We start from the raw sequence: 26,267 nt of genomic DNA on the forward strand, positions 1-26,267 counted from the left end.
GCTTTTATGTGTATGATGGATTGTTTGAAGTCTCTCTTTCTCATCGGACTGGAAGCTCCATGAAAGCAGTGGCCAATGCTGTCTTTTCATTGCTGTGTATCTATGGCCTAGCACAGTGCCTGGCTCACAAAGGGTACCCTACAAGACTTGCTGGATGGATGGATGGGTGGATGATGAACGGATGGGTAGATGGATGGATGGATTGGTGGATGGATAGATAGATGGACAATGAATGAATGAATAGGTACAACTACAGCTATACGTATCAGTGGTTGAGGAAGGCATTCAGGAGAGGTCTGTCTCAACTGGGTTTAGAAAGATTAATACTGACATCATACAAGCAAAGGAGCCAGAAGGGCATTCTGGGCAGAAGGAATGGCATGTTCATGGAGGTGAAGGCATGGAACATCCTGGGGAGTGTGCAAGACTCTAGGGCAGGGTTTCCCAACCTTGGCGCTGTTGACATTTGGGGCAGGAAAATTCTTCCCAGGGGCAGGACTGGGGGACTTGGGTGTCCTGTACATTGGATATTTAGCACCGTTCCTGGCCTCCACCCATAAAATGCCAGTAGAATCCTCCCTCTAGTTGTGACAATGAAAAATGTCTCCAGACATTGCTAACTGCCCCCCAGGGAGACAGAACCGCCCCCGTGGAGCACCGCTGCTGCAGGTAGGTCTGGCACGCTGATATTCGAGGCACAACGTGGGAGTGAAAGGAAGGGAGGCCAGCAGGCCAGATGGTGAAAGAGCTGGAGTGGCAAGGTCAAGATTCAGGGATGGGATGTTGTGGGGTGAGGAGATGCAGAAGGTTTCCATGGGAGAAGGACCAAGGCACAGCCCTGGGGAGGCTTGGGGGCAGTGTGGAGGCTTGGGGACAGTGAGTTGCATGAAAGAGAGAAGAGGCAGGAGGCAACTCAGGAGCCTGGTGCTCGTCCCTGAGGCAGACACCAGTCTCTCCAGCACCAGGCAGGGAGAGAGCACTAGGGCCTCTGGTGTTCTGTCTGGGGGACCAGTCCAGGTCCCTTCCAGGTCCAGGAGCCTGCCAGGGGGAGGGCTTAAGGGGCAGCCACAGATGAGGAAGCCCAGAGTTTGAGGAAGCACTCTCCCAGAATGAGAGACTTCTTACTGAAAGCAGTGCAATGCAGAAAAAAAAGTTGGAACATCAAGTACACTGAGGTTCCAACCCTAGCCCTTCCACTCTTCATGTGTAAAGTTTAGGTGGGCCATTATATTGTCCTGAGCCCCAGTTTCCTCATCAGTGAAATGGGTGCACTGAGATCCGCCTCACAAGGCTGCTGGGAAGATTAACTGAAATAACCTGAATGCCCTGCATAGTCCCCTCCCTAGCCTGGAACAAGTCTTCAGACACGTTCCACAGGAGGACTCCAGCTAGCCTCCAGAAGCTGTTCTCTTGAAATTCATATTTCATGCTACAAAGGATACTTAGAATACTGATTTTCAGTATTACAAGCATACTCCCTATTTTACATTTTCAAAAAGAAAAGCCATGATCTGACATTGGGGTCAAATATCCTTCTTTCTGATAACCATCTTAGCTTCAAATACTCACCATCTGACTGGAGCCTAACCAAAGGGCTGACAGCTGACAGCTGTGTCAGGGCTCACTCTGCCTCCTCTACAAAAGTCCTGTGAGGTGAGTCCCAAAATTAGCGTCCCCATTCTACACACTAGAAGACTGATGCTGAGGCAACTTAAGAAACTATCCTCCAAGTTCTTAGCCAAAGCAGGCTGGTAAGAGTTGGAGTGGGATTTGAACCCACCTAAAGAGGTGGCTTCAGAGTCCTTGCTGGTCATCTGGACACTATTCTAAGCATTTAGAGGACCTTTGGCTTCTTGAGCAAAATTTACTTTTAACACATCTGTTCTCATGTTGGGGAAAAAATGTAATTACTCTTGTAAAGATTCTAAAATCTAAATATTAGCACAGAAAACTGATAATACAATTCCCCACTCAGAGAAGACAGACCTAAGAGAGGGGAATGGAGTGCACTGTGGGTCAGTGGCTGAGTTCAAGCCACAGACCACACCTGGGGACTCCCAGGCTGGCTCACTCTTCATTCCTGCTGAGGTGGAAGGTTCTGGAACAGCACTGCCTGGGCTTTACATCCAGGATGCTTTCCCAGCTATTTGCTGTGGGGAGCTACTTTACCACTCTATGTCTGAGCTTCTGTAAAATTCAGACCAACGTAGTGACTCCCTCACTGGGGCCTATTAACTCCTGAGAAGAAAGAAAATTGCATGCATGTGTGAGTGATTGTGTGTATGTGTGTGTGTGTGTGCACGTGCATGCGCACATATAGCTTAGAATTTAGGAAGCACCTGAAAAATGGTGATGCTATTCTCTTGTAGTTTTTTTTTTTTACCAGGCACTTTACATATGATGCCACATCTAACTTTGTTCTGACCATTGTGAGGTAGGTGTGATCCTCCCCATATCACAGAACAGGAAACTGAGGCTGCTCTGGTGAAAGACTGTGTGATGACAATCAGAGTGTTAAACTGGGTCCCCTGGATCTTTCAGGATAATTGGCTTCAGGCTGCACGCATGCAGGCCCACTATGAGAGATAATGCATCATCCTTCAGGCTTTAGGACAGCTTCTGGTATACCTGGACTGGATACTCTGGTTATCAGACCTGCCTCCTCTCTCAAGGAAAGAATAAAGCCCTAGGAGGTGGGTGGGAGAGTAAGGGGAGACAGAGACCATGATAATCTCTAGATGACCTGCAGGCATGTAGAAGGCTAGGGGAGAGATGACCTCACCACAATCCCTTTTCTTTTCACACCTCTTAAAGACATACAGATCTACAAGGCTATAGCTGTTGGCCTCACAAAGCCCCAAGAGAATATCCCTCCCTTCTCCTACCCAACTTCTACTTATATCTGGGTTCAAGCTCCAACATTTCTACTTACTTCTTCTGTGAGCTTGGATAACTCACCAAATTTTCATCTATAAATATGAATGAGTAATCCCTGACTCCCAGGGTTAATGCACACCTAAAACAATGGTCCTCAACTTGGCTGCATGCAGGAGCCACCTGGGAGATTTCATTCATATTAATACCTGGGTCTCACTCTCAGAGACTCTGATACAATTGTTCTGGGTCATGGCCTAGAAAGCAGGAGTTTCAAAATCTCCCCAGGTGATTCTAATATGCAGTTCAAAACCAAGAAGCTCCGATATACATGTAGCACATACTCTATTAATACTGCCCCTTCTCATCTCTTTAGTGTTAGTTGCCTGTTCAGAATTTATCTTTAAAGCCTTTACCAGTTCCTTAGGATGGCTCTTAAGAATTCTCTCTGTCTGCCACCCCACCCCTGCACGTTCTCCTATTGACAATCTCTGCACTTTCAAAACAAATGATTCAACCCCTGGCCAATCAGCAGCCCCTTTATCTAGCTTTGGCTCCTCTTCTGTTGGCTGGTTGAAGCCAATTGGTTAAGACACACAATGCCCTCCTGCAGATGCCAATGGGAAATCAAATAGATGGAATGATCCATTGTTCGCTCTTCAGCCAGGGAACTCCATCATTGGCCTCCAAGTCTCTCCCTTACCGTGTACAAAAGCTCACATAATAAAACCCCAGGTTGTCTCAGGTGGACCTGAAATGATACTATTTCTCCTTTCTGTGTCCATAACCCCCACCCCACCTTTGTGTGAATGCCCACCTCCATTCTTCATGGACTACTCCCATGTCAGGAGATGTGCCATCAGCCAGTCACTCATTTCCAGCCACGCCTCCCCAAAAGACACTCTCCTGCAGTCATGCTGCTCCCCTAAAGCTCTCCATGCTTTGCATATGTGTGCCCTTTGCCTTAAAAATGCCTTCCCTTCCCCACTCCATGGTCTGCCAGGAAGGGTTTTTACTCACCTTTAAAAGCCCAATTCAAATGCTCTCCTCTGCAGTTTGCCTAACCTGTCCTCTCAGTCCCATTCCCAAACCCTCTCCACCCCAACAGAATTTAGTTGTTTCCACCTGTGCACCCTCACGATCTTTGTAATGCTCAGGTGTAACATTTACCAGGATGAATTAGATTAATCTGTCATACTAGAAAAGGATTTTGTAATTTTGTCTTTTTATAACCAACTCCCAGTATAGGGACAGGGCCTTAGCAGGTACAAACTGAATGCTTGTTGGAGTGAATCCAATCCTCTGTCCTCAAATCTATACCTGTCAATTTTTGAAAGACCTTCCCAAAATAATCAAGATGAATTTTCTGTCACCATCTAGAAGCTTATTAGTATTCACCAGCTGTAAGAAAACTTTAACAAGGAAAGATCAATTTGCTTGCCCATTTATGCAGATATGAACAAAAAATGAATAAACACTTACCATAAATCTGAAATAACACTAGAGATGTCTTGGCTCTGGAAGGAGTAACTACATTTTACAAGAAAGGGAGCACATTTGGCAGATAAGGGAATGAAAGGATTTGGGGGTGGAATTTTTTGCTGCTTTATTTCCTGAGATGGGGGGAGCCTGGGGGCTGATGAGAGCAAGAGGACCTGCTTTACCTTTTCTGGAGCAGGCAGCTGTAAGTGATTAACCTCCAAAGGAGTGATGAGAGGGACGGTCTGGAAGCCATCCTCAACTGAAGGCGGCTTGGTTCCCTTCTCGCTGGGGTTACTGTTCAGCTTCACCATCCTTACGCCTTTCTTCCCAGACCTAAGGCAAGCAGTGGGATTCTGGTTACAGCAGGAGGTGAGGCAGAAAGAGAGGGCTGACGACAGAGAAAATAGCACTGTCCTCAACAGCTCCACTCAAGTGGCTTTCAATCTAGTGATCAGTCATTGATCTTCCACTAGATTTCCTGACATGATTCCCATTGTACGACAAAACTTCTTTAATCATCAAAATATGCCACCTTCCCATGGGGTTCAACAGCACTCAAATTTAAGGAATTCAAGGAAAATCCTAAACCTACACACAAAAAATATAAGTGTAAAACAAATGCCCAAGACCCTAGAGCTAAAGTGCTCACACAATGCCAGTAAAAAGATTATACTTAGTGCAAAATGAAGTCCTATTATACCACCCCCCCGCCCGCAGTATGATAAATTTCACCACACCACTCTGGTTGCTATTCTATTATGTTGGTTTTCCGTCAGCAATACCCTAAAACACAATAAATACATTCAGTGTCTCAATGTGTACCCTGTTACATCATATGTGGATTGTACATGAGGTGCAATTTCCTAAAATAAAAACAAACAAAAAAAGGCTAGCTTGAACCTGATCCTGTTATTCAGCCATGGAATGCCTCCATTTCCTCAATAGCGAAGGGCCATTTTTTTTTTTGGTTCCATGGAAAGTTAGCAGCCCCCATATTGCAGGATTGCCAACTAAATAAACAAATCACATTTATTCATCTCCAGATCCCTTAGAAGTCAAATGGTGCTCCCCTCCCACCCCCAGAAGCTCAACACAACTGAATTTCTTCTTTCAATCCTGCTGATGGAACGTTTAGACAAAACAGGGTTGTTGTGGGGGTGAAAGGGGTTGGAAGATATTGGGGAGTGGTTATAGCAAAAACAAATGCCTACTTACTGTGCTGCACTCGTGGGGGGTCAGAGCAGATTCAAGCCAATTTGAAGAGGAGGAGGAGGGCCAGGAGTCCTCCCTCCTCAGCCCGAGCTTGTGGTGCTGAAAGGACAGCGCCTCGCGTGTGTCTGGATCGGAGCTTCTGAGAGCAGGCGTGAGCGAGCAGGGAAGAGCTACTGGCAGCTGCCTGCCTGCTTGCTCGCTCGCGCCCCCTCCTACCGGGGAACGCGCTCCCACACCATCTGTCATCTGGCACCACCTGCTGTTTCTTATGCATGGCCACAACCACTGCATGGGACAAAATGATTTCAAGAAAGTGGGAGGGATTTTGGCCACATCAAAAAAAAAATTAATATGCACCATATAACAAGTAATCTTTGAGCCTTTGGAAAAACTGGAAAAGCAGGCACATTCATTAGGAGAAGGGATCGCCTCCTAAGACCTTCCAGAACAATATCATAAAACACAGAATGGTTCAAGACCTCTACTGTGCTCTGACCCTGTGGTCAGGACAGAAGGGAAATATACTTACTGTGTATCTTTCATGCAGTGGGCACTTTTCCAGCCTCTTTCAGACTATCTCCCTCATTTGCAAAATGGGGTTTCTAATAGTACACACATGATGGGGTTAGTACGAAGCATGAAATGGGATAGCATAGGGAATGTATGTAGTACAGAGCAGGGACTATGGCAAGCACTGTATTCACATTAGCTACTACACTCAACATTGCACTGTGATCATACAGGTCAGCCAAGGTAACCAGAGCTGGAATTTGAACCCTGATCGGTGGCCACCAAAATTTGTATCCATCCCAGGACATTACATGGCTTCCAAGTTGGTGCCTGGAATCACAGAGGGCAAAGTCCTAGTGTCTGCTCTACCAAATTCTGACTGTATGGATTTTGGACACTTTGCATTCATTCTTTAAACCTCCATTTCCTTATCTCTGGTGTAAGAATAATAATACCTCTCTTGCAGAGTGATTGTAAATATGAGAAGAGATTGTGCTCAGGGAAACCCCTTATTACTTATGGACAAGGTTCTGAATGGCTGAATTATTTCATCCCTGGGGATTGCTCATAGATTCTCTTCAAATCCTCTGAGGTCAAGGCTGTTACCACTGTTTTCACTAAGCTGTGGTTCAAGTCACTGATGGTTGTTCATTCCCAGCTGCAGTGCTGCTTATTATGCACTTCATGAGGCCCAGCTGTCTGGTCATTTGTAATAGGGTCCCCTTTTGCTTTCAAAAGTATTCTAGTTTATGTGATAAATTGTTAGGTCACCCTAGTTAGTGCTCATGTGCTGAGCATACACTCTACTAGCTAAAAGGTCAGGAGAAAACTTAAGTATTATATATATTGTTCAGTAATGAAACGTGTGGGGGGGCGTGTGTGGAGAGACAGAGAGAGAGAGATTTTCTGAGACAACAAAGGCTAGCACATCTGAGCTGTACAGGGCTATATTAATAGAAGTAGGCAGATATATGATATGGGAGTGTCCCAGTAAATGTTAGTCCTCCACTCTCTTCTTTCCAAAGACCTAGATGAGTTTTCAGGTGCAATCATTGTGACAACATAATGTGGATAACCACGTGGAGTCAATTGTGAACACTCGCGTTTAATCTTTTTCCTCCTGAGGAAAAAGAAATTCCCTTTGACATGACTTGTGATTGATTCACACATAGAAATCACACTTTTAATAATTTCAAGCCAAGCTTCTGCACAGCAAAGGAAATAATTAACAGACTAAAGAGACAACCTACAAAATGGAAGAAAATATCTGCAAACTATGCATCTGACCAGGGGTTAATACCCAGAATATATAAGAAACTCAAACAACAGCCAAAAAAAAAAATTCTGATTTAAAAATTGGCAGCTGGGAGCAGTGGCTCATACCTGTAATCCCAGCACTTTCAGAGGCCGAGGCAGGTGGATCACAAGGTCAGGAGTTCGAGACCAGCCTGACCAACATGGTGAAACCCCGTCTCTACTAAAAATACAAAAATTAGCCAGGCGTGGTGGCGCATGCCTGTAATCCTAGCTACTCGGAAGGCTGAGGCAGGAGAATCACTTGAACCTGTGAGGCAGAGGTTGCAGTGAGCTGAGATCATGCCACTGCACTCCAGCCTGGGCAACAGAGCGAGACTCTGTCTCAAAAAAAAAAAAAAAAAAAATGGCAAAAGATCTGAATAGACATTTCTCTAAAGAAGACATACAAATTGCTAACATGTATATGAAAAAGGGCTCAATGTCCCTAATCATCAGGGAAATGCAAATCAAAACTACAATGAGATATCACCTCGCCCTAGTTACAATGGCTATCATTAAAAGACAAAAATAACAAATGCCATCATGAACGTGAAGAAAGGGGAACTACTATACACTGTTAGTGCGAATGTCAATTAGTACAGCCAGTATGAAGAACAGTGTGGAGGTTCCTCCAAATTTAAAAATAGAACTACCATATGCTACAGCAATTCCACTACTGGATGTTCATCTAAAGAAAGGGAAATCAGTATGTCAAAGAGATATTTGTACTCTCATGTTTATGACAGCACTATTCACAATAGCCAAGATATGGACTCAACCCAAGTGTGCATTTGACAAATAAATGGATAAAGAAAAGGTGATATATATACGTATATATATACGTATATATACGTATATATATACGTATATATATACGTATATATATACGTATATATATACGTATATATATACGTATATATACGTATATATATACGTATATATATACGTATATATACGTATATATATACGTATATATATACGTATATATACGTATATATATACGTATATATATACGTATATATGTATATATATACGTATATATATACGTATATATATACAATGGAATACTATTCAGCCACAAAAAATAAATTCTGTCATTTGTGGCTACATGGATGAACCTGGACATTCTGTAAAATGAAATAAGCCAGGCACAGAAGGACAAATACTGCATGATCTCACTAATGTGAAAACTTAAAAAAAAAAAAAACCAAAAAGTTAATCTCACAGTAGTAGAGAGTAGAATAGTGCTTAGCGTGGCTGGAGATAGTAGGGAGTGGGGAAGAAGGGGGAGAGATTGGTCCAGGGGTACAAAGTTACTGTTAGACAGGAAAAATAAATTCTACTGTTACCTTATTCCCTCTATATAATCAAAATTTTGTATCCTTTGACCAATGTCTTCCGCCTACTCCCAGTCTCTGGTAACCACCATCTCTTCTCTACTTCTAAGTTCAACTTTTTTAGTTCCCACCTGTAAGTGAGACTACGTGATATTTGTCTTTCTGTGCCTGGCTCATTTCTTTTATTATTATTATTATTATACTTTAAATTCTAGGGTACATGTGCACAATGTGCAGGTTTGTTACATATGTATAATGTGCCACGTTGGTGTGCTGCACCCATTAACTCGTCATTTACATTAGGTATACCTCCTAATGCTATCCCTCCCCCCTCCCCCACTCCACGACAGGCCACGGTGTGTGATGTTCCCCTTCCTGTGTCCAAGTGTTCTCATTGTTCAATTCCCACCTATGAGTGAGAACATGAGGTGTTTGGTTTTTCGTCCTTGCGATAATTTGCTGAGAATGATGATTTCCAGCTTCATCCATGTCCCTACGAAGAACATATTATCTTTAAAAATTAGCAAGGAAAAAAAGTGAGAGTAAACAAATATGAGTTGTCACATTTATTGTTGTCATCTGTGACAGTGACTTTTAAAAAGGGGAAGAAAATATTGTCCATAATCTCGGCTACCTACTATATAATGTGGACCTATTGCTTAAGTGACCTATATATTCATTTTTGATGTATTCATTAGTTCTGTAATAAACATAGAGTACCTGCTATATGGCAGATAACCAGGGATATGTATTATGAACAAGATGGGAACATAATGATACTGGAAGGAAAATATTACTAACCCCATTTTATAGAAGAGACAACTGACACTCAAAGGGGTTAAATAACTTATATAACATTATAGCTGTAAATCCTTTCCATCTATAAAACTTCTTTGGTTAGTGAGAACCCAATAAAGTGAGGACTGTGCCTGTGTTGTTCACCGTGTATATCCAGCATGTCACCTATTGCCAGGTAAAGAGGAGGTGTTCAATAAATATTTTTAAATAAAAAAAAATTCTGCTGTTACACTGCACAGTAGGGTAACTGTGGTTAACAATATTGTATTGTATATTTTAAAACAGCTAAAAGAATTTTGAATGTTCTCATACAAAGAGATGATTAATAAATGAGATGGACATGCGAAATACCCTGATTTTGTCACTATAGAATGTATACATGTACCAGCCAGGCACGGTAGTTCACACCTGTAATCCCAGCACTTTGGGAGGCTGAGGCGGGCGGATCACCTGAGGTCAGGAATTCAAGACCAGCCCGGTCAACATGGTGAAACCCTGTCTCTACTAAAAATACAAAAATTAGCCAGGCTTAGAGGCGGGTGCCTATAATCCCAGCTACTCAGAAGGCTGAGTCAGGAGACTCACTTGGACCTGGGAAGTGGAGATTGCAGGGAGCAGAGATCATGCTACTGCACTCTAGCCTGGGTAACAGAGCGAGGCTCCATCTCAAAAAAAAAAAAAAAAAAAGAATGTATACATGTATCAAAACACTACACCATCCTCCATACATATGTACAATTATTATGCGTTAATTAAAAGCAAAAGCAAAATTTAAAAAAATAATTTCAAGCCAGCAGTGAGTTTAGTAAGGTCCAAGCCTGTCTCAAGGCAGTGGGAAATTCAGGTCTCCTGATATGTGAGGCCAGGAGAGAAGCTGCAGGAAGAAATAGAGGGCTGAAGTGATATGGGAAGTTTTCTCCTGGGTGGCGAGGTCCCATTTTTTCTTCTTCCAGCTATTTTGAAATATACAATAGATTTTTATAAATTATAGTTACTCTACTGTGAGGGGTTCTTAATACAATAGACTATTATAGTATAATAGACTATTTTTCTGCTGTGTAATGATCTTTTTTTTAAGAGACAGGGTCTCGTTCTGTCACCCCCACTGGAGTGCAATGGCACAATCCTATTATAGATCACTGCAGCTTCAAACTTCTGGCCTCAAGTGATCCTTCTGCCTTGGCCTCCCAAAGCACTGGGATTATAGGCATGAGCCACCTATGCTTGGCCTGGAGTTCTTTAAAATATGTTTGCAGTTGAAAACAAAAATTATAACATCTTCTGATGAGGTATTCAATGTATATAGAGTAATATATAAGACAACTGCAATACAAAGAATTGAGGCTAAAGGGACCAATATGGTGGGAATGTTTCTATATTCTACTTGAAGTGGCAAAAGTAGGCAAAGTTAAATTTTTCTATTGTTATCTCTATGGAAACCAAAAGTATACAAAGAGATATAGTCAAAATGCAATAGATCAAGTGGGATACAAAAAAAGTTCCAAAAGAAGGCAGAAAAGGAAAAGGAGAGGAACAAAAAAAATTAGGGGCAGAAGAAAACAAATGATGAAACAGTAGACTTCAAACATACCAGTAATTACATTAAATGTAAGTGGGCTAAACAAACTAATTAAAAAGTTTGTCAAAATGGAGAAAAAACACAAACCAAATATATGCTGCCAACAAGAAATTCACTTCAAATATAAAAATATAAGTAGATTTAAAGTAAAAGTATGGACTCTGGGCTTTCAGCTCAAAGGAAAACAAAGTGCAACCTTCTTCTGTCATGCAGCACCTGATTTCACATAACACCAGCTGCCTCTTCCATGCCATCCAGGTTCAAGCACACCAAGATCAAAGTTGTATACCTGAGGTACACTGGTGGGGAAGTCAATGTCATGCCTGCCCTGACCCCTGAGATCAACTCCATGGACCTGTCTCCAAATAAATGTTGGTGATGACATTGCCAAGAAAGCTAGTGACTGGAAGATCCTAAGGATTACAGTGAAATGAACCATTCAGAACATGCAGGCCCAGATTGAGGTGGTACATTCTGCCTCTGCACTATCATCAAAGTTCTCCAAGAATCGCTCTGACAGAAAACAGCAAAAAAACAGTAAGCAGAGTGGAAATATCATTTTTGTTGCAATTGTCAGCATTTCCCAATGCAGCACTGATATTTAGCTAGAGAACTCTCTGGAACCCTTAAAGAGCTCCTGGAGACTGCCCACCAACTGGTAGACTGCACTATTGATGGCTACCCCCCTCGTGGCATCATAGATGTCATCAACAATGGCATAGTGGAATGTCCAGCTAGTTAACAACTACAAAGGAAAATATTTAAATGAAGGATCATTTGACAACAACAACAAACAAAAAAACAGTAAAAGGATGAAACAAGATACACTAATGTAACACTAACCAAAAGAAAGCTGGAGTAGCTATATTAATGTCAAACAAACTATCCAGAGCAAAGAAGAGAGAAATAAAGAGGGACATTATACATGATAAAAGGTCAATTCACTAAGAACATATAACAATCCTAAATGCGTATCAACCTAATAACAAAGCTTCAAAACGCATAGACCAAAACCTGACAGAACTAAAAAGAGAAATAGACAAAACCACAATTATAGTTGGAAACTTCAGTACTTCTCTCTCTTTAATTGACTGATAAGGCAAACAGAAAATTCAGGAATATTAACATTTTGGACCGGATAATTATGGTGAGAGTTGTGGGGTAAGGCTGTTCTGTGTATTGTAGAATGCTTAGCAGCATCTCTGGTTTCTACCTACCAGATGCCAGCAGCATCCCCTCCTAAGCTGTGATTATCAAAAATGTCTCCAGATATTGACAAATGTCCCCTGGGGGCTGTGGGGGAAAATCATTCTCAGTTGAGAACCACTGCTATAGGAGAACAGAACATCATCAATTAACTGGATCTAACTGACATTTACAGAATAATTCACCCAAAACAGGAGAATAAACATTTATTTTTAGTGCACATTAAACACATACCAAGATAGATCATATCCTGAGTTATAAAACAAACCTGAAAAAAAATTTAAAATTGAGATAATACAAAAAAACTGTTCTCTGACTATAATGGAATTAGACCAAAAATCAATGACAGAATAGTAACAGGAAAGTCTCCAAACAGAAGTTAAACAACATTGTTCGAAACAATTCATATATCAAAAAGAAAGTCTCAAGAAAAATGAGAAAATATTTTGAATGGAACAAAAATGAGAATACAAGATATCAAAATTTGGGGATTGCAGCTTTAGTAGTAATGAGAGATAAATTTGCAGCATTAAATGTGTGTATTATAAAAGAAGAAAGATTTCAAATAAATAATCTAACCTTTCACCCAAAATAAGAAGAGCAAAATAAACCCAAAGCAAATAGAAGGAAAGAGATAATAAACAACAGAAATCAATATAATTGAAAACAGAAAAACAATGGAGCAAATCAACAAAGGCAAAAGTTGGTTCTTTAAAAAGATCAGTAAATTTGGCTGGGCAGAGTGGCTCATGTCTATAATCCCAGAACCTTGGAAGGCCAAGGCAGGAGGATCACTTGAGCCCAGGAGTTCTAGATGAGCCTGGGCACCATAGTGAGACCCCATCTCTACAAAAAATTTAAAAATTAGTTAGGCATGGCAGCACATACTTGTAGTCCCAGCTACTCAGGAGGCTGAAGTGGGAGAATCACTCAAGCCAGAGAAGTCGAGGCTGCAGTGAGCTATGATAGAGCTACTGCACTCCAGCCTAGGTGACAGAGCAAAACTGTTTCAAAAGAATTAAAATTTAAATTTAAAAATTAGTAACTTTGATACACCTCTAGAAAGACTGACAAAAAGACAGAACACACAAATTACTAATCTCGTGAATGAAAGAGGCACTAACACTACAGAGCATGAAAACATTAAAAGGATAATAAGAGACTACTACAAACAATGCTATGTACATAAATTTGATAAAGTAGATTAAACAGGCCAATTTCTCAAAAACTGTAGACTAGCAAAACTTACTGAAGATGAAATGATAATCTGAATGATAATCCCAACTATTAAGGGAATTGAATTTGTAGTAATTTTCCCCCAAAAAGGAATCTTCAAACCAGACAGTTTCACTGTGGGAAAACATATTTAAAAAAAAAATTCTATACAATCTCTTCTAGAAAACAGAAAAAGAGATAAGCAGTTCCCAATTTATTCTATGAGGACAGCATTACTCTCATACCAAAACCAAAGACAGTACAAGACGAGAAAAATACAGGCCAATATGCTTCATGAATATAGGTGCAAAACTTTTCAACAAAATATTAGAAAATCAAATCCAGCAACAGACAAAAAGAATAATACACCATGGGCTTTAACCTAGGAGTAAAATTGATGAAGAGAAAAACATTTAATAAAATTTATGTCCATTCACAATAAAAACTCTCAGCAAACTTGGAACAAAATGAAACTAAGCTTGATAAAGGACATCTTAAAAATAAAATAAAACTTGGCCAAGTATAATGGCTCATGCCTGTAATCACAGCACTTTGGGAGGCAGAGGTGGGAGGATTGCTTGAGGCCAGGAGTTTGAAACCAGCCTAAGCAATATAGTTAGACCCCCATTTCTGCAAAAAATTTTAAAATTAGCATTATGTTATTCTTAATGGTAAAAGACAAAATGCCTTCCTCCTAATATCTGAAACAAAGCAACACTCTCACCACTCTTACTTAGAAGTGTACTAGCCAGTGCAATGAAGCAAGAAAAATTAATAAGAGGCATACAGATTGGAGAGGAAGAAATAAAACTATCTTTATTTGTAGAGAACATAATTGCTTGCATTAAAAAAAAACAAGAGATCTATTTTTTAAATACCTTCAAACAATTTAGTATGTGGGTTTAACATTCATGAATATATGAATGTGCACAAATTAATCAATCATATTTCTATTTATCAGAAATGAATAATTAGAAATCAAAATGTTTTTTACAATACCATTTACAATAGTTCCCCAAAATAAAAAACCTTGGCATAAATCTAGCAAAATACATACAGGATCTGTATAGTGAAAATTACAAAATGCTTATGAAATATCTTAAAGGCCTAAGTAACTGAAGAATACCAAGTTCACTAATTGGACATTCAACATGGTAATGATGTTGAATCCATAAAAATTGATCTATGGGTTAATTTTCAATTCTAACCTCTGGCAGAAATTTTCGAGGATAAGGTTATTCCAGAATATATATAGAAAGGCAAAATAACTATAATAACCAAAACAATTATTTTTTAAAAGTAAATAAAATTGAAAGAATCACACTATCCAATTTTAAGACTTACTATAAAGCTATAATATTTTATACAGCACTGTAATGGCAATGGGTAGATATATAGATTAATAGGAGAGATGAGAGAGCACAAAAATAGACCCACACAAATATGGCCAATGGATTTTTGACAATAGTGCAAATGCAATTCAGTGGAGAAAAGATGATCTTTTTAAAATGATGTTGAATAATGAGCTTTGACCTAAACCTCATATCTTATATAAATATAGACTACACATCTAAAAGTGAAATATGAAACTGTAAAATGTTTAGAATAAATCATAGGAAAAAATACTTCATGTCCTAGGGTTAGGCAAATAGTTCATACACTTGACACCAAATGCAAAATCTATAAAAGATAAGATTGACAAATTGGGGTCCATCAAACTTTAAGATTTTTGTTTTGCCAAAGACACTGTTAAGAAAAAATAAAAAGACAAGCTATAGACTTGGAGAAAATATTTGCAAATGTACCTGACAACAGACTTGTATTCAGAATACATAAAGAATTCTCATAATTTGACAAAAAAAAAACAAACAAAAAGTGGGCAAAAATCTTGGCTGGATACTTCATCAAAGAGTATGAATAGATAGCAAATAAGCACATTAAAGGATGTTCAAAATCATTAGCATTACGGTCCTGGAGATCACATAATTAATTCAATCAGCCTTTTTGTGAATGAATCTATTAGATTCCTTCCCAAGAGCTCATTTTCACAGGGAAGGAAATGGAGCATGATTAAATGGAAGAAACAAATTTTTTTTTTTTTTTAAAGGAAGGTGGGCAGGGCCAAGAAGGCTGACTAGCAGTGGTCGGAGGATCACACTGAGAAGAACCAAAACAGCATGAGAATCCTGCACTGGCAAGCAAGGTATCCGTATTCTTTCATCAGGACTGACTAGGTGGTTGGCATGACCCACAGATAAAAATGAAAAGCAAGGTGGTGTGTTGGCCCACCTGAGAGCCACACAGGGCAAGAGGAGTCCTCACCCCCAGCCAAGGGAGGTGGTGAGTGAGCATGCTACCCAGCCTGGGAAACTGCTTTTTCCACAGATCTGTACATCCCCAAATCAGAAGATCCCACTTGAGAGCCCATGCCACCAGGGCCTTGGGTCCCAACCACAGAGCTGTACAGATTCTCAACAGCCACTCAGCTGGAATCTACCTAAGACTACCAAGTCCCAGGGGGGAAGGGTCGGCAGCCATTACTGCAGCTGCTAGCTGCCTAAGACACTGAACTCCCAGGGCTGGGGAGAAGGGCGGCAGCCATCACTATAGCTCCAGTGATTTTTCCCTACTGGAGCTGAGGATACTGGGTGGCTTGGTCCCAAGAAGTATTCCCCACAGCACAGCACACTGGCTGTTGCAGACCACGGCCAGACTGCCTCCTTAGGCTGGACACTGACACATTCCTCCTCACTGGGCGGAGCCTCCCTGCAGGAACTCCAGCAACTCTAGCCAGGGTTTTAGGGACAGAGCTCTGATTTCCCTGGGCATGAGCCTCTAGAAGGAGAGTTGGCCATGGTCTCCATGGACCAGCAGACTTAATCTTTCCTCCTGCTAGTTCTGAGGAATCCAGGCAGCTGAAATGAGTGGGTTTCTCCCCTAATGCAGCACTATCCCTCCACCAAGGGACAGCCAAAGTGCTTCGTTAAATGGGTCCTGGTTCCCATCCCCCTAACTGGGTGATATCCCATAACAGGGGTTGCCAGACACCCTATACAGGAGCATTTCTACTGGCATCCGGTTGGTGCCTCTCAAGGTCAGAGATCCCAGAGAAAACGCAAGCACCCATCTTTGCTGTTCTCCAGCCACCTCGGGTGACATCTCCAGGTGTGGAAGATACCCAGATGAATAGGGCCTGAAGTGAACCCCCGGCAAACTGCAGCAGCCCTACAGAAAAGGGACCTGACTACTGAAAGAAAAACAAACAGAAAGCAACAACAACAGCATCAACAAAAACCATCCCCACAAAAATCTCATCCAAAGGCAGCAGCCTCAAAGATCGAAACTAGACAAACTCATGAAGGTGAGAAAGAATCAACGTAAAAACACTGAAAATGAAAAGGCCAGATAATTCTCCTCCAAATGATTGTGACATCTCTCCAGCAAGGGCACAGAACCAGATGGAGGATGAGATGGATGAACTGACAGAAGTAGGCTTCAGATGGTGGGTAATAACAAACTTTGCTGAGGTAAAGGAACATGTTTTAACCCAATGCAAAGAAGGTAAAACCCATGATAAAAGGTTACAGGAGCTGCTAACTAGAATAGCCAGTTCAGAGAGGAACATAAATGACCTGATGGAGCTGAAAAGCACAGCACAAGAACTTTGTGATGCAAACACAAGTATCAAAAGCTGAATCAATCAAGTGGAAGAAAGAATGTCAGATATTGAAAACTATTCTGCTGAATTAAGGCAGGCAGACAAGATTAGAGAAAAAAGAATGAAAAGGAATGAACAAAACCTCCGACAACTATGGGACTATGTAAAAAGACCAAATCTATGACTGATAGGAGTACCTGAAAGAGACGCAGAGAATGGAACCAAGTTGGAAAACACACTTCATGATATCATCCAGGAAAACTTCCCCAACCTAGCAAGACAGGCCAACATTCAAATTCAGGAAATACAGAGAACCCCAGTAGGATACTCCATGAGAAGATCAACCCCAAGATACATAATATATCAGATTCTCCAAGGTTGAAATGCAGGAAAAAATGTTAAGGGCAGCAAGAGAGAAAGGCCAGGTCACCTACAAAGGGAAGGCCATCAGACTAACAACAACAGACCTCTCAGAAGAAACCCTACAAGACAGAAAAGAATGAGGGCCGATATTCAACATTCTTAAAGAAAAAAATTTTCAACCCAAATTTCATATCTAGCCAAACTAAGCTTCATAAACAAAGGAGAAATAAAATACTTTTTAGATAAGCAAATGCTGAGTGAATTTGTCACCACTAGGCCTGCCTTGCAAGAGCTCCTGAAGGAAGCACTACATACGGAAAGGAAAAAATGGTACCTGCCACTGCAAAAACACACTGAAATACAAAGGCCAATGGCACAGTGAAGAAACTGCATCAACTAGTGTGCAAAATAACTACTAGTATCATGATGACAGGATCAAATTCACACATAACAATATTAACCTTAAATGTAAATGGGTTAAATGCCCTAATTAAAAGACACAGCCTGGCAAACTGAACAAAGAGTCAAGACCCATCGGTGTGCTGTATTCAGGAGGCCCATCTCATGTGCAAAGACACACATAGGCTCAAAATAAAGGGATGGAAAGAAATTTACCAAGTGAATGAAAAGCAGGAAAATGCAGAAGTTGCAATCCTAGTTTCTGACAAAACAGACTTTAAACCAACAAAGATCAAAAAAGACAAAGAAGGGCATTACCTAATGGTAAAGGGATCAATTCAACAAGAAGAGCTAACTATCCTAAATACATAAACACCCAATGCAGGAGAACCCAGATTCATAAAACAAGTTCTTAGAAACTTAGAGACTTAGACTCCCACACAGTAATAATGGGGGACTTTAACACCCCACTGTCACTATTAGATAATTGAGACAAAAAATTAACAAGGATATTCAGGACTTCAACTCAGCTCTTGATCAAGTAAACCTAATAGATATCTACAGAACTCTCCACCCCAAAACAACAGAATATACATTCTTCTCAGGGCCACATGGCACTTACTTGGAAGTAAAACACTCCTCAGCAAATGTAAAAGAACTGAAATCATAACAAGCAGTTACTCAGACCACAGTGCAATCAAATTAGAACTCAAGATTAAGAAACTCACTCAAAACCACACAACTACATGGATATTGAAAAACCTGCTCCTGAATGACTCCTGGGTAAATAATGAAATTAAAGCAGAAATCAAGAAGTTCTTTGAAATCAATGAGAACAAAGAGACAACATACCAAAATCTCTAGGATGCAGCTAAAGCAGTGTTAAGGGGGAAATTTATAACACTAAATGCCCACATCAGAAAGTTATGAAGATCTCAAATTGACACCCTAACAGCACAACTCAAAGAACTAGAGAAGCAAGAGCAAACAAATCCAAAAGCTAGCAGAAGACAAGAAACAGCTATGATCCGAGCGGAAGTGAGACACAGACACAAAAAATCTTTCCAAAAAATCAGTGAATCTAGGAGCTTGTTTTTTGAAAAAAATAATAAAATAGATAGACTGCTAGCTAGACTAATAAGAAAAGAAAGAATCAAATAGACACAATAAAAAATGATAAAGGGGATATCACCACTGACCCCATAGATATACAAAAAACCACAGAGAATACTATAGCATACCTCTCTGCAAATAAACTAGAACATCTAGAAGGAATGGATAAATTCCTGGACACATACACCCTCCCAAGACTAAACTAGGAAGAAGTCGAATCCTTGAATAGACCAATAACAAGTTCTGAAATTGAGGCACTAATAAATAGCCTACCAACCAAAAAAGGCCCAGGACCAGACAGATTCACAGCCAAATTCTACCAGAGGTACAAAGAGGAGCTGGTACCATTCCTTCTGAAACTATTCCAAAAAATCGAAAAGGAGAGACTTCTCCCTAACTCATTTTATGAGGCCAGAATCATCCTGATACCAAAATCTGGCAGAGATACAACAAAAAAAGGAAACTTCAAGCCAATATCTCTGATGACCATCAGTGAGAAATCCTCGATAAAATACTAGCAAACTGAATCCAGCAGCACATCAAAAAGCTTACCCACCATGATCAAGTTGGCTTCCTCCCTGGGATGCAAGGCTGGTTCAACACACACAAATCAAGAAACATAATTCATCACATAAACAGAACTAATGACCAAAAAACACATGATTATCTCAATATATACAGAAAAGGCCTTCAATAAAATTCAACATTCCTTCATGTTACAAACTCTTGATAAACTATGTATTGGTGGAACATATCTCAAAATAATAAGATGCATGTATGACAAACCCATAGCCAATATCATACTGAATGGGCAAAGGCTGGAAGCATTCCCATTGAAAACCAGCACAAGAAAAGCATACCCCCTCACCACTCCTATTCAACATAGTATTGGAAGTTCTGGCCAGGGTAGTTAGGCCAGTGAAAGAAAAAAAAAGAGTATTCAAATAGGAAGAGAGGAAGTCAAATTGTCTTTGTTTGCAGAAGACATGATCCTATATCTAGAGAACCCCATTGTCTCAGCCCAAAAGCTCCCTAAGCTGATAAGCAACTTCAGCAAAATCTCAGGATACAAAAATCAATGTGCAAAAATCACAAGCATTCCCATACACCAGCAATAGACAAGCAGAGAGCGAAATCATGAATAAACATCCATTCACAATTGCTACAAAGAAAATAAAATACCCAGAATACAGCTAACAAGGAATGTGAAAGACCTCTTCAAGGAGAACTACAAACCACTGCTAAAGAAACTAAGAGAAGACACAAACAAATGGAAAAACATTGCATCCTCTTGGCTAGGAAGAATCATTATCATGAAAATGGTCATACTGTCCAAAGTAATTTATAGATTCAATGCTATTCCCATCAAACTACCATTGATATTCTTCACAGAATTAGAAAAAACTACTTTAAAATTTATGTGGAACCAAAAAAGAACCCATATAGCCAAGACAATCCTAGTGGCCACAGAGATTCTTTTCTCTGAAGTATAATGTTTAATTTCCAAACATTTCAGAGTTTTCTAGATATGCCTTTTGTTGTTAATCAATAACTTATTGAACTGTGATCAGAGAATGTATTTATACTTAAGGTATAATTCCTTTGAAATTTTTTAAGACTGACTTTATAGTTCAGTATATGACCAATTTTGCTAAATGTTTCATGTGGACTTCAAAAGAATATACATTCTTTTATTTGGGGATGGAGAGATGAATAAAGGTGAATGTGGTCAGATTTGTTTATCATACCGTTCAAATATTCTGCTCACTAATGGATTTTTTTGTCTGTTTGTTCCGTCAGTAACTACAGTAAACGTGTTAAAATCTCCCACTATAACTGTGAACTAATTTATCCTTTTATTTATGTTAGCTTTTGCTTTGTATACTTGAGGCTACATAATTAAGCAGGTACAAATTTAGAATTACTTCTGGTGGATAAACCCTTTTTAACATGATGAAATGTCCCTCTATCTCTACAACTGCTTTTTGTCTTAAAAGTCTATTTTATGTGGTATTAATATAGCTGTGTCAGCTTTCTTTTGGTTAATGTTTGTATGGTAAATAGTTTTTCATCCTTTAACTTCATCTTTTATCTCTCCACATCCCTATGTGTGAGATCTTCTCCTTGAAAGCAGCATAAAATTGGACTTTATCCAGTCGGAAAATCTTTATCTTTTGATTGAATTATGTGGTCCATTTACATTATATAATAATTAATACATTTGGGTTTAATCTACCATCTTATTTTCTACTTTTTCATCTGTATATTTTTCTTTCTTCCTTTTTACCTTCTTTTGGATTAAATATTTTTGTTACATTTTTACCACATTTGCTTTTACTTCTTTCTTTTTTATTACTTCAGCCATTACTCTAGAGATTGTAATGCACATCTTTGGTTTATTATATTCTAATGTAAATTAATATTTTTACTTATCAGACAAGCAAGGCCTTAGAACAATTTAGCTATATTCACACTCTCCTACCTTTGTGCTCTTATTGTCATAAATTTTAATTATACATATATATAAAACCCACCACATCCTATTATTATAATAAAGTTTTAATAACATTAATGTAGATTTACCTAAATGTTTATCCTTTGCATTAGTCTGTATTGCTCTGTACATTACCAGGCTTCCATCTAGGATTATGTTATTCTGCCTAAAGAATAGCTCTTGGCCAGGCACGGTGGCTCACTCCTGTAATCAATCCCAGCACTTTGGGAGGCTGAGTTAGGCGGACCACTTGAGACCGGGAGTTCAAGACCAGCCTGGCCAACATGGCGAAACCCTGTCTCTAAAAAAAATACAAAAATTAGCCAGGTGTGTTGATGCATACCTGTAATCCCAGCTACTTGGGAGGCTGAGGCAGGAGAATCTCTTGAACCCTAGAGGTGGAGGTTGCAGTGAGCCAAGATTGCACCATTTCACTCCAACCTGGGTGACAGAGCAAGACTGTCTCAAAAAACAAACAAAAAGAATAGCTTTTAGTATTTATTTTATTGCAGCTTCATTCACAACAAACTCTCACTTTTTGTCTGGCATTGTCCTTCATTTTTAAACAATATTTTTGTTGGATACAAAATCCTATGTTGACAGTTTTCTTTTTTTAGCATTTTAAAGATGCCATTTCAGTTTTTATTTCTCTTAAAACGTAGTATCCATCTTATGGTTACTCCTTTGAAGATAATGTTTGTTTGTTTTTACTCTGGGTCCCTTTATTGTTTTCTCTTGGCTTTCATTTTCAGCAGTTTTGTTATGTATCAAAGTGTGGTTTTACCTGAATTCATCTTGATTAGGGTTCATAGTACTTCTTGAATCAGTGGTTTAATGTCTTTTGTCAGGTTTGACAAATTATCTGTCTTTCTTTCTTCAGGAATTTATTGGCCTCATCTCCTTTCTCCTCTTTTTCTGGGATGCTAATTACAAATACATCAGGCCTTGTCCCAGTGTGTCTTATGGCATTTTCTGTATTGTCCATTTTTTCCCTCTCCATGTTTTAATCTAGATATTTTCTATTTGACCTATTTTCCACTGTACTAATCTGCTTGTCTAATCTTTACAGTAAGTTTTTTCTGTGTACTTTGTCCAATTTGCTGTTAAATCACCTATTAAGTTGTACATTTTTGTTATTTTTTTAAAATATCTAGATATTCTTTATAGTTCTCTCTGTAGCGTTCAGGACTTTGATGAAATTTAGCATCTTGTCATCTATCTTCTTGATTATATTATTCACAAATATTTCAAAGTCCAGGTTTGATATTTCTTGTATCTGGATCACATGTGGATCTGAGTCTATCTTTTTTTCTCTCCCTTATATTTTAGTAATTTGACTCTGACATACCCATTTTTTTTAACATTTTACATTGTGTACAAAAAAAATTATACAGACTCTAGATACTGTTAGCTTCCTACAAAGAAAAATTACTTTTATTCTGGCAGGCAGGGGCATATTCGCCCTGCTCCAATAAGGGAATAAGTAGAGGCCCCAGGTTTGAGATTTTGTAAGGCCTGATCTATTTTTAGTTTGAACAGCCCCTCCAGGGTCTCAAATGAAAGTCTAGGGCATTTACCAGGACACGTCCCCCATGCCAGGCCCTGGCCTCCAGTTGCCTCTCTGTGGTGTTATGAGGCTTCAAAGGTTCTGCTTAAGTTTCTTAGCCTCTTCACATTCACTTTCTATTTGGGTCATCAGTCATGTACAGATTAAGAATCAGAAAACATCTTGAAGAGGAACATGTTAGAGAAGGTTGGGCTTGTTCTCAGCAGTTCCCTTTTCTCTGGGATCTTCTCCCTTCCTGTCCTGGATAACATGGTAGCACTGAACCTCAGTGTTCATCTCCCCTATCCCAGAAAACTGCTGAAAGCTCCAGATCACCACTTTCTGCTCAGTTTCTATCAGCAGTGTGAAGGGAGAAAATAGTGGAGAATTTGAGGCTTACCGCCAATCTCTCCAGAATCTTAGCTCCTGAGTCTATGCTGCATCGGTCCCTTTCCTTCAAACAGCTGCTTTGTTTCTTCTTTCTGTTTGTAATTAACATATTTTACTTTTGGGAGCAGTTTTAAGTTTACAGAAACATTGAGTGGAAACTACAGTTTCCATACACCCTCTCTTCTGCCATCACCACCCCCTTTTCCTTACAAACACACACAGTTTCCCCTATTACTAACATCTGGTATTAGTGTGGCACGTTTTACAATTGATGACACAATTTTGATACACTTTTATTAACCGAAGTTCATAGTTTACATCAGGGCTCACTTTGGATCACGCATTCCATGAATTTTGGCAAATGCATGTAGGACGTATCCACTGTTACAGTATCATACAGAAGAGTTTCACTGCCCTAAAAATCCTGCATGTTCCACCTATTCCTCCCTCTCTCCTTCCGAACCCTTGAGAACTACTGATTATAATTTTGCCTTTTTCAAGAATGTCATCTAATTGGAATCATACAGTATATTGCCTTTTAAGATCAGTTATTTTGTTTAGTAGTACGCATTTGCGGCTTCTCCAGGTCTTTTCATGACTTGATAACTCATTTATTTTTACCACTGAATACTGTTCCATTGTCTGGATGCACTATATTTTGTTTATCCGTTCATCTCTTGAAGACATCTTGGTTGCTTCCAAATTTGGGGAATTATGAATAAAGCTACTTTAAATATTTGTGCAGGTTTTTATTTGAAAATAATTTTTCAACTAATTTGGGTAAGTACCAGAGAGGACAACTGCCGCATTGTATGCTAAGAGTATGTTTAGTTGTGTAAGAGACTGCCAAACTGTCTTCCAAAGTGTTCATACCATTTTGTATTCCCACCAGCGATGAATGAGAGTTTCTGTTGCCCCACATTAGTATCAGTGTTTTAGGTTTTAGCTGTTCTAATATGTGTATAGTGGTAGCTTATTGTTTCAAACACCTATTTTTTATTTTGACCAAAATTTTATTTGTTTTCAGCAGAAGTACTGCTAAGATAAGCTTCTCCACCACACCAAAGAAGAACATGAGATTTGCTCTCTCCAGTCCTAAGTTCAAAACTTCTGAAGAAAGGCTCTGATTGGCCCAAGTAGAGTCCAGTGCTCACATCTGACAAGGGAAAGGAGACTTATAAGATGACAACCCCAATGCAAACCCCATGGTTGAACTGGGCAAAAGCATTTATTGGAAGGAAGGAAGCATTTCTAAAAAGCAGAAAGGAGTGTTGAGAACTACAATCAACAGATACCTATCACAGCGCCATGCCGAGAAGTGCAAACTTTATAACCTTACCCTTGGCCTAATAATACATCCTTAAGGCTATGCATTGGCACTGACGTGGATGAAACACAGAAATAATTATTCATTTGAACATTATCTGATGTTGCCAGATGGCTTTCACTATAAGTAACTTATAAAGAATATTTTAAATCATCCATGTTTTTACTATAGTATCATACACATTGTTTTCACTTACGATTTTTAATTTGACATTGTTTCCATGAGTTTGTAAGCATCTTCCTTAATAATTGTGAGTACAGTATGGGAATTAAGGACACAGTCTCTGGAACCAGACTGTCGGCGTCAAATTCCAGCTCCGCCACTGGCTAGATTTATGATCTTGGGTCAGTTATTTAACTTCTCTGGGCCTCAATTTCCCCACTGAAAAGTAAAGATACTACTAATACCATATTGGATACTACTAATACCAATAAAAGTAAAGATACTACTAATACCATTATAAGGATTAGATGAGTTCATACTCATCTAAAAAGCACTTAAAACAATACATGTATGTCCAAAACAAATATTTAGTGTTATTATTCTATTATTACGTAACCTTTTTAAAGAATCAGTCTTGCATTAATTGGTGGTACTGTTTTCATTTTCTATTAATTTATACTTTTAAAAAATTATTTTATACTGTCTAATTTCCTTAAGTTTGTCTTTTGAACTTCCTGGGACAAATATCTACTTTATTGAATTGCCTTCTTCCTATTTAATCATGAAAGAAGTTAATGCCATTACTTTATCTCTGATGTTTGTTGTTTTTCCATTATAATTTTTCACATATAACTGAAGATTTGCTTCTCTTTTTGATTCACGACTTGTTCAGTAAGATGGTTTTGGTTTGTTTTAATTTCCAAATGCTTGGTTTTCATTGTTGCTATAATGTGTATCTTTTGAGACTACTTTCTGGTTTTATTATGTGTAGTCCAAAACTGTGGTCTTTTCTGCTTTGGGGAATGTATTACATTTTCACAATGGCCTAACATATGAACTATTTCTGTTAAAATTCTCTGGACATAAAGAAAGAAGCCATATTATTTATAAATACAGATTTGTATACATAACTACTACATCATGTCTGTTAGTTATGCCATTTAAATCTTCTCTGCCCTCATTTATTTTTTTACTTGCTTGATCTGTCAAGAAATGAGAGAGGGGTGTTTCTATCTTACATGACTGTTATGAAATTTCTCCTTGCATTAAAGCTATGATATTTGGCACACTGTTTCATGATGTCACATCTTCTTGTGAATTTTACTTTTGTAAGTGTAAAATGAGCTATTAGTCCTATTTAGCATTACATGATTTGAATTCTTCTTTATCTAAAATACAACTGCAAGCCCTTTTTATGGTTTCTATTTGTTCTTCTCAGCTTTGAAGAAACAAGTTGGACTTGTTTCTTCACTAGGTCATTGTACATTATAGATAACCTTTTCAATATAAGGATTTAACCCCTTAA

General features: G+C 39.1%; 2 protein-coding genes across 3 annotated transcripts in view; both read right to left on the reverse strand.

The window, feature by feature from the left end:
• Positions 1-5,742, reverse strand: part of NSG2 (neuronal vesicle trafficking associated 2) — a 62,879-nt gene extending 57,137 nt beyond the window's left edge. Inside the window, exons 1-2 of the mRNA XM_055285212.2 lie at positions 5,572-5,742; positions 4,539-4,689 (exon numbers count right to left, since the gene is read on the reverse strand). Of these exons, the coding sequence (XP_055141187.1) occupies positions 4,539-4,667 (129 nt within the window). The 5' untranslated portion in view covers positions 4,668-4,689; positions 5,572-5,742. The remainder of the gene's footprint in view (positions 1-4,538; positions 4,690-5,571) is intronic.
• Positions 5,743-9,076: 3,334 nt separating this feature from the next.
• The window catches only part of C7H5orf47 (chromosome 7 C5orf47 homolog), a 48,467-nt gene continuing 31,276 nt past the window's right edge, over positions 9,077-26,267 (reverse strand). For both annotated transcript variants that reach the window (XM_055284744.2, XM_055284742.2), the window contains one exon: positions 9,077-9,204. In XM_055284744.2, coding sequence (XP_055140719.1) covers positions 9,193-9,204 — 12 coding nt within the window. In that variant the 3' untranslated portion in view covers positions 9,077-9,192. The remainder of the gene's footprint in view (positions 9,205-26,267) is intronic.

This window comes from Symphalangus syndactylus, chromosome 7, assembly GCF_028878055.3.
Source record: "Symphalangus syndactylus isolate Jambi chromosome 7, NHGRI_mSymSyn1-v2.1_pri, whole genome shotgun sequence".
NCBI classification, from domain to species: domain Eukaryota; kingdom Metazoa; phylum Chordata; class Mammalia; order Primates; family Hylobatidae; genus Symphalangus; species Symphalangus syndactylus.